We start from the raw sequence: 8,305 nt of genomic DNA, 5'->3' as shown, positions 1-8,305 counted from the left end.
CTTTGGCCCACGTTTTTTCCTTATCCAGGTTCGTTTCTCTGCTAACTTCATCTTCTAGAGTTGGGCAGAAAATGTACTCGGCCATCTTTCTCTGCAACTCTCACCTTCCGGCTCTTCTCTTGACCGGTCCAACCGTAAAAAATGCCTTACCTAGTTTAAGATTGGGAAGCAAAAGTTTGAAACTCTACGCAAATGCAAACGAGGTGGAGACGCGGACTGCAGAGGAATCACAAGGAGAGGTTAAACTGGAACAGGAAGGCAAGGAAACAAGCAAAGCTTCTACCAGTTCATCTCCCTCTTCTGCTCCAATTGACAAGGATCTCAAAAAGGTTGGTTCGTGATTTAGAACCGGAGATTTCAGTTGGTAGTGTAAATGGTCTTTTGATGGCTGAAATTTGAACTTCAAACTGCAACCCCTAGAAATTTATATTAATGGCCCCTGCAAAACCAAATTCACCTATTAATCTCTTGAAGAATTGTGTACTGTTTTGTCAGGATTGTTGTTATGCAGTTGAGAAAAAATGATTTAGATTACAGAATAGACCAAAATCGTAGTTTCTTAATGTGGTATTGGATCCCATGTATGCTCCAGGTTGTTCAGAAGACAGCTGCAACATTTGCCCCCAGAGCATCTACAGCTACCAAAAACCCTGCTGTGCCTGGAACTGCCTTATACACTATTTTTGAGGTTCAAGGATACGCTTCAATGTTGTTAGGAGGAGTTCTATCTTTCAATCTTATATTCCCATCAAACGAACCAGACATTTGGAGATTAATGGGGATGTGGTCCATATGGATGTTTAGTAAGTGCTGTTTTCTTTTTATTGTCATCAATGAATTATTGCATATATGTGTCTGTTGCTTCTTTCTGGAAGGTGATTAGCTCATTGTTGATAGCAACGGATTACTCATCTGAGAAATCAGTTGTTTCTAATGGGATTCAAATCAATGCATAAACTGTTGTTATGAGGTTGGTGATTTTGGCATAGGGTGGTTTCTTGCCCTCTTTGGATTTTACCACATGAATTTTCCAGGGATATTCCTATTATCTAGCTCGGGAAAGAATTGGAATGCCCTTTTATGTTGATCTCTCCCTTGTTCCTTACTCTTATTTAATAGGTTATTTCTTGTTTTATCTTATGGGTTCTTTATTGTTTTCTATCTTGATACAATCTTTGTCTTATATACGTGGTTGTACAAGTATGTATTTTTTATTCTGAGATTAGCTGATAACTTGATATTGGATTTGGTAATAATCCTGTTAAATTATCATCATTCATATCAAGTCAGTCAATTTCTCAAAATCTATAGTTATTTTGCTTGTTCATAATCTGCAAGATATTTCACTCTGCAGACCCACAAAGTCCTTGAGAATAACAAATCAATATGTTTGTTTCTTGATTTATGGTTGGTGTAACTTTAAGGTTCTTCGTATGCATAATCATACTCCCAAATGGGCTCCCATCACTAATGCAATCTTTCATTTGCAGCAATTCCTTCCCTTAGAGCTCGCGACTGCTCAAATAAAGAGAAAGAAGCTCTTAACTATCTGTTCCTCCTCATTCCATTAATCAATGTCATCATCCCTTTCTTTTGGAAGTCCTTTGCAGTTGTTTGGTCAGCTGACACCTTAGCCTTCTTTGGAATGTATGCGTGGAAGGTATTGTTGCCACGGAACTTTGAAATTTTAATTAGTTTCAACTGCCAGTGTCAACGCTAACACAAGTATTTTGTCTTCCAGCTCGGGTGGCTACAAAGAAATGAGTAGAGTCCTCGCAACCCCCTTCCCATTTTTTGTATATGGGTGGAATCCCTCAGTGCCTTGTTTATAATATATACACACATGTTTGCTGCAAAATTTGCACAAAGCTTAGTTTTGTAGTGAAATGCACAGAGATTGGAATGTTATGTAATTGATAGGGGAACCAATTGCCTCACAGATACAAGCAGATACACCATCTTGTCATCTTGGCAAATTATCAATTTGATAAGTAGTTATCTTTTCTTGTGGCTTTGGGAAGTCTATCACTTTGTCTTTTCATTTGATATTTATAAAGATTGAAAAGCCTTCCAATACAGAGAAGCGAAATTCTTTCTTCTGAATGAATAACACATATTTATAAGAAATAATTCAGATTGGCAATTTACAAGAAGCTTCTCACCTATCTAGATGCAAGGTCAACGCAATGGCTAATTCAAAAAAACACCAATCTGTAATCGAAAGGGACTAAATTTTCGAAGGACAAGAGCACAATTAGATGCATACTGCAAGTATATTTGATTGTCTACTTGTTAATAATTTTTCTCCACATTGATATGCCATGTCCAATGTCCATGGAGACCAAATTCATGTCTGTTAACTCTCCCCGGTCTTAATATCAGTTGGCTCCAGCTGAAAAAAAAAACAAGCGCGCGGGTTTCTTAGCTGCAGAAAAAACAAGTGTTTCTGATAAAATCAAATGCATCAATAACAGAATATTTTAGAGAGAAAGATACTGCATAAATATGAAACAGAAGAACAGACTGCAATCCATAGCTGCAGAAGATTATTGTAAAAATCCAGCTAACGAAAACAAAGGGTAAACACTGTTTAAGGACCAATATAAAATCCTAGCTTTCACATGTCTAAGCCAAAAAAATTCATCAGGTTTTCTCCTGAACAGGACAGCAAGCAAGGTTTCTGGGAAAATTCAGAAGCAGCACAAATTCATTGTTGTGCAATACTTAAATGTTATGACATCGACCTAAAAACGAAATCATTTTTTTTTAAATAAACCTAAAAATGAAATCATACATTCAACAAGCACCTAATGCAGAACCTTTTCTTTCAAAAATCAATTTTTTTCCCTCCCTGTGCAGCAATCACTTATATTGAGTATTTTCCACATAGTACTCATTGTTCTATAGTCCCCAGCCAGAATTCCTGCTTTGATTTTGATTGGTTCCTATCTTTTATTTAAGTAAATATGTAACCGTAGTCCATAGTTATATTGTTTCATAATACTGAAGTTCATATTATATCTGGAAATCAAGCTGTTGCTTTAGATTCTTCCTCCTAAGTGTTAATTTCAGTAGGACACAACAAAAGTTAAGGTGTCATTGCACGTATAGAACAACAAGAAACCTGTGGTACATTTGGAAATTATTGAATCGGAAACTTAAATACATACCTAAACCAGATAGAGTCCAAATGTAGACCAGGCGAAATTTAGGGCTTGAATTCTGTTTGAAGACATTAAGCTTGCACAAAAATAGATTAACAAATTCATTAGACCAGTTCAATAACGGTTACCTTTTTTCTGTCTTTACATTAAGGTCCTATTTAATAGAGTACTGTAGAGTTTTTTGAGCAAAAAGTCCTCTAGAATTGCGTGCATCATTCTGTAAAATACTCTTCATCGCTGTCTTCCTCATACTCAGATGTAGACTCATCAATTCGTGGCTCCATCAATGTATTCATGTCAAATGAGGGCACTGTTTCCATCTCCTCCATTTCAATAGTATCATAGTTCATCCGCTGCTCAAACTTCTCATTGGAGCAGTTAAGAAGCCATGAAAGAGAGCACTTTACTCCCTTCTTTGCAACAATCTTATGTCTTGGCTTTATAGTGGATTCCAGACCATAAGTAAAGAATGCTGGAAAAGCAGCCAAATCATCCAGAGGCCTTTGCATCTCCTGTTGGTAGTAGTCAAAGCTAAGCTTCATAATGTCAAGATGCAAAGCCAGCACTTGGGGACACCCTACAATCATCTTCCTCACTTGTTCCAAGGAGAATCCGCATTCCTTAAGGAAATCCACATGCTTTAGCACTGGAGCATCATTGAGGCTAACAACCATTGGCATCTTTTCAATGACGCTGCCAAAATCCTCAGGACCCAAACCAATGAGTGAATAAAGCAAATTCCTTTGACTATGAAGCTTAGGCTTCAAGTCAATTCCTATTATTTCAGGATATTGTGCTATTACAGAAGGAAGTGATGATTTCCTCACATTAAATTCTAACAAGTATTGAACATTTTGTTTCACTGTATCTGCCAATTCAAATCCAAGGATGTGAGGACTCTTCTCTACCAATCTAGCCACGGCTAATCTTGGAATACCCAAGCTCTCAAGATATTCAACAAAAGGCTTGATCACACGGCCTACCCGCATCCCTAAAATCTCAGGGTATCTGGTTAAAACACCTCCAATTTCCCTTCTTGCTACCCCTATTCCCACCAAATAGGCCACTGACGTACTCATGGTTCCCTCGAGTTTAAACCCCAGAACCTCTGGATATCTCTCAAGAACCCGAGGAATATCATTTGGCTTGATATCCAAGCCTTGGAGATACTTGACCACTGGAGCAAGGTCTACAACAACACTAGCATGAAGAACTTGTGGATATCTTCTCAAAAACTCTGTGAAAGTGGATTTCCTAACACCCAATTTTCCAAGGTAGTCAAGCACTGGAACCATGTTCTTCTTCACACTGCAACCAAGAATGAGTGGGTAATTATTTATGTCTTGGATTGTAAGCCCCAATTTGTGAAGAAAGTCCACACGCTCCTTCATGACCTCTACTGTGACAGGAAGTTCCAACCCATCAAGCTCATCTGGAACAATACCAATTCCCCTCAAGAACTCATAAACCCTGGCTCGATTTGCTATCTTTTCGTTCTTCATCTCTAATAAACTAGGACGACTATACAACGACGATGAATGTCTCTGCTTCCGGCCTAAACCAACAGTTTCCAACTTAGACACAGATGAATCTACAGATCCAGATGCAAAAGTCCTATCCGCAATAGCACATTGGAACCTAGTAGCCAGTCCAGTACTTCTCCCATAACATGGAATTTCAAGAGTCGATGACGTATCAGTCAGGTGGGGCTTATATTGGAACTTACAATACACAAAGGCAGGTATCTCTGGATGTACAAGCAAGAAACTGGGTTTTGTAATGCCCGCATAACTTCTGAATTTCATTCTTCCAGAGGGGTCTCCAGCTACACGGACTGCAGAGAGACCATATAATCAAGCAATCAATCATCATTCGTCAATCAGGAGCAAAAAACTCCTGTTCTCCAATAGTACTAATTGAAAACAAACAGACCTCCAAAACCAGATTCTATGGATTAAAACGTTGTTCGAATCATAACCATCATCATCATTTACAGAGAAATGAAATCAGAGGTGCAACTAAGGCAGACAAATAAAGAGAGTAATATGGACCAAGGCTTATTATCATCAGTGAGTATAATCAACTATGAACTTTTCAGTAAAGTAAACATAAATCTCTATGAAGATAAGAACAGTGAAAGCTCACATAACAAACAACACGAAAGATCCCAACTTTACGTTCCAGAAAACATGCAGACAGTTTGTCATAGTAATCTATTTCACAACGGAACAAAAGAAGACGGTGAAAAGGAAGAAGAAGAAGAGTAAACAGTGACTTGCCTGTGAAATTTCGACGGTGACCGGAGGAGAAGGTGGAGCTTGGGTTTACAGAGATGGGTAAGGTTTTGAGTGGGTAAGTCTCGCCAGTCTCTTCTCTCTTTTTTTGACATTTTTTGGAAAATTATTTTTCCCATATATTTTTTAAGACCTGATATTTATAAATTTAATTATAATAATAATAATAAGATTAGTTAAAAATGAAAAATATAATTAATTTTTTAGGGAGAATAATATAATTAAAAAAATTTATTTTAATAATTTTGGAATAAATAAAATATCATAAAATAAGGTAATTTTCATTAAATTAAATCCCATTTAATATATAAAGATAGATTTTAATACAGATTTATGTCCAATTATATGCATATTCTATTTCATTATTCATATAAATAAATATTTTTTTAATTTCTTTTTAATTTTCTACATATATATATATACAAGTAAATGCATTATATGTAATAACTGAATTTTTGGGTTGTAAAAAAAAAAAATAATTATAATAATAATAATACATATATATATATGTATGGAAGAGGGGGAGGGGTGAGAAGGAATCAAATTGAGGGATGGGAATGGATGGCTAGGAGGTTGGGTATAAATAGGATGAAGAAAAGAAAAAAAAGAAAAAGAGAGAACAGGAAAAAAAAAAAGAGGAGACTATCGATAGAAGACTCGATAAAGAGCCAAAGAAAGAAGAGACCAGAAGAGAAGAAATGAGGCAGTCGGTCGAGGACTTGAGAGAGAGTTGGAGAAGAACAAGACGATTAAGGTGACTTAGTGAGTTATGGCAGTGTTGAGGACGATGGAGATAGGAGGTATTGTAAATTTGAATTTTAAACATTAAAATGGTAAATTGTAGTTAAACTCTTACCTGAAGATGCATATCGGTGGATTGAACTCTAACCGAGAGTGAGAGGATCAACATAGAGGACAGGGAACTGTAGAATGAGGAATGACTCGTAAAGATTCGGTAGAGGAGTGAATAGGGAGGGGAAGATCAGATAGGCGAAATCATGATGGAACCGTGCGGGAGGTACGAATGGGATGCGAAAGAAGAAGTTGTATAGCTCTATATATTGGTAGGTATATATATATATATATCACAAGGTCACCAGAGAGAGAGGAAGTCCGATTAACATAGGAATTGGGATATGAAATGTGGAAATGTGAAAATGTGTAGGTGAATGGGAGGCCTTTGAGGTTAGGTTGGGAGTGGATTAGTGCAAGGGATTGTGAATATGGGAGCGGTTGAGAGGAACCATTAGGAAAGATAAGAGAGAGAGAAATACTAGTGAGAGGGAGTAGTCCGAAAGGGGTACATGAGGGAGATGAGAGAGAGATATTAGTGAAAAGGCAGTGGTCTGGGAGTGATCCTTGCGAGAGACGAGAGAGAGAGAGAGATACCAAAGAGAGGGAGTGGTCTGAGAGGGACACTTGAGGGAAATAAGAGTGAGAGATACCACGTGAGAGGAAGTGTGTGTGTGTGTATGTTATAGGATAGGGGTGATGAGTATGTGTAGGAATTCTGTTGATTGCATATGTGTATGGATATTAGTATAAGCTAGTTTATGTGCTTATTAAATATATATGCCTGTTTGAGCTATTATCTGTGTTTGCTGAGTATGCATGCATGTATAATGTTTGACTGTGACTGTAGAAATTATATAACTCTAATGGTGGTCCTTTTGGGTGGATGAATATGCCGATGTTGGTTATTGATGGTTGTTTAGTATTAGAGATGAGTGGAGTCGCTGATGTTGGTGACAGTTAAGGGGTTGCTAGCAGGGTAATAGTGTGAGTATGTGGCCAATTTATGGCCAAGGATTGACGAAATTTGGGGATGAGTTGAGTCGCCGATATTGGTGATGAAAGGAATTGGTAACGGTGTGAGTGGCCAGTTGGAGGGCGAGTGGTGACAAAAAGGGGTCGCTGATATTGGTGATGGCTGAGAGGTTTTATCTGGGAATAATCGTGTGGGTGAATGGTCGGGTCAGGGTCGAGGGGACAAGTACATTGGGAAATGCTGGGGGGGTCTAATGTGGTGACTTCATATGAGAGGGTTTACGATTTTTCATCGAGGAGATGTGGTAATTACAGTAGGGGTAGATGAGTAAAAAGATAAGAGTGTGGGTGGAAAAGATGGTGTGATCAATGGAATGAGAGAACTAGGAGATTAAACATTTAACTGGATTTTCGTGTTTTGTTTATGATTTGAATTTACTTTACTAAGTTTGTGTATGCTCATTACTTATTACTTACAGATGATGTACTACCGGAAACTGGACCAGAGCTGCGTGCTTCTGAACTTAGCGTGTAGAGGAGATGGAACAGGGAGTATGAATAGTGAAATGAAATAATTACATAGTTAGTAGCAAGTAACTCATTTTGAAACGAGAAATTGTGAATTTGTAAGTTACTATATTGATGGATATACAATTGAGAAACTTTAGAAATTTGAATAATTTGATTTGAATATTTTCTATGTGTATAATCGAATTTGTTTATGAGATGATACATGTTATGTCAGATATGCTAACATGGTAGTTGTAATACCACTAAAGCTAAATTCGGAGTGTTACATTATAAACCAGATAATTATAAACATATATTAGTCATACATTTGATAGTTAAATTAACTTATAATAATTTAATTTCAATCATCTAAATATTAGTAATAAAATTCATTAAAATTTATTAAATTTTTATTAATTTAATAACTAAATTTCAATATATTTATAATTTTTTTGTTATAAATTTATATAAGTGAAAGATACAATAATTTTTTAAATAAAATGTTAAATAATTAAAAAATAATCCTCGAAATGATATTTAATTGAAAAATACAGTAATTTTTAATTATTA

The 8,305-nt window shown here is 36.5% G+C and overlaps 2 protein-coding genes across 3 annotated transcripts; one reads left to right on the top strand and one right to left on the bottom strand.

Moving 5' to 3' along the window:
* The first annotated feature begins 35 nt into the window (after positions 1-35).
* Positions 36-2,014, top strand: RPH1 (resistance to phytophthora 1). Its single transcript, XM_022051195.2, has 4 exons — positions 36-329; positions 593-803; positions 1,491-1,660; positions 1,742-2,014. Exons 1-4 carry the CDS (start codon positions 72-74, stop codon positions 1,766-1,768), a joined length of 666 nt encoding a protein of 221 aa, XP_021906887.2. The 5' UTR covers positions 36-71; the 3' UTR covers positions 1,769-2,014.
* A 60-nt stretch (positions 2,015-2,074) lies between these two features.
* On the bottom strand, positions 2,075-5,563 carry BSM (Mitochondrial transcription termination factor family protein). 2 transcript variants are annotated; one of them, XM_088219929.1, is made up of 3 exons: positions 5,444-5,563; positions 3,171-4,998; positions 2,075-2,392 (listed from the first exon to the last, which is right to left on the bottom strand). In XM_088219929.1, exon 2 carries the CDS (start codon positions 4,967-4,969, stop codon positions 3,377-3,379), a length of 1,593 nt encoding a protein of 530 aa, XP_088076055.1. In that variant the 5' UTR covers positions 4,970-4,998; positions 5,444-5,563; the 3' UTR covers positions 2,075-2,392; positions 3,171-3,376. The 2 variants fall into 2 exon arrangements, with proteins under 2 accessions (XP_088076055.1, XP_088076056.1); XM_088219930.1 differs by having other exon boundaries at positions 3,293-4,998.
* Between the last annotated feature and the right edge of the window lie 2,742 nt (positions 5,564-8,305).

Source organism: Carica papaya, chromosome 5, assembly GCF_054855325.1.
Source record: "Carica papaya isolate Zhongbai chromosome 5, ASM5485532v1, whole genome shotgun sequence".
NCBI classification, from domain to species: Eukaryota; Viridiplantae; Streptophyta; class Magnoliopsida; order Brassicales; family Caricaceae; genus Carica; species Carica papaya.
Note: the sequence above shows the minus strand (reverse complement) of the source record. Positions and strands in the feature narration are given on the sequence as shown.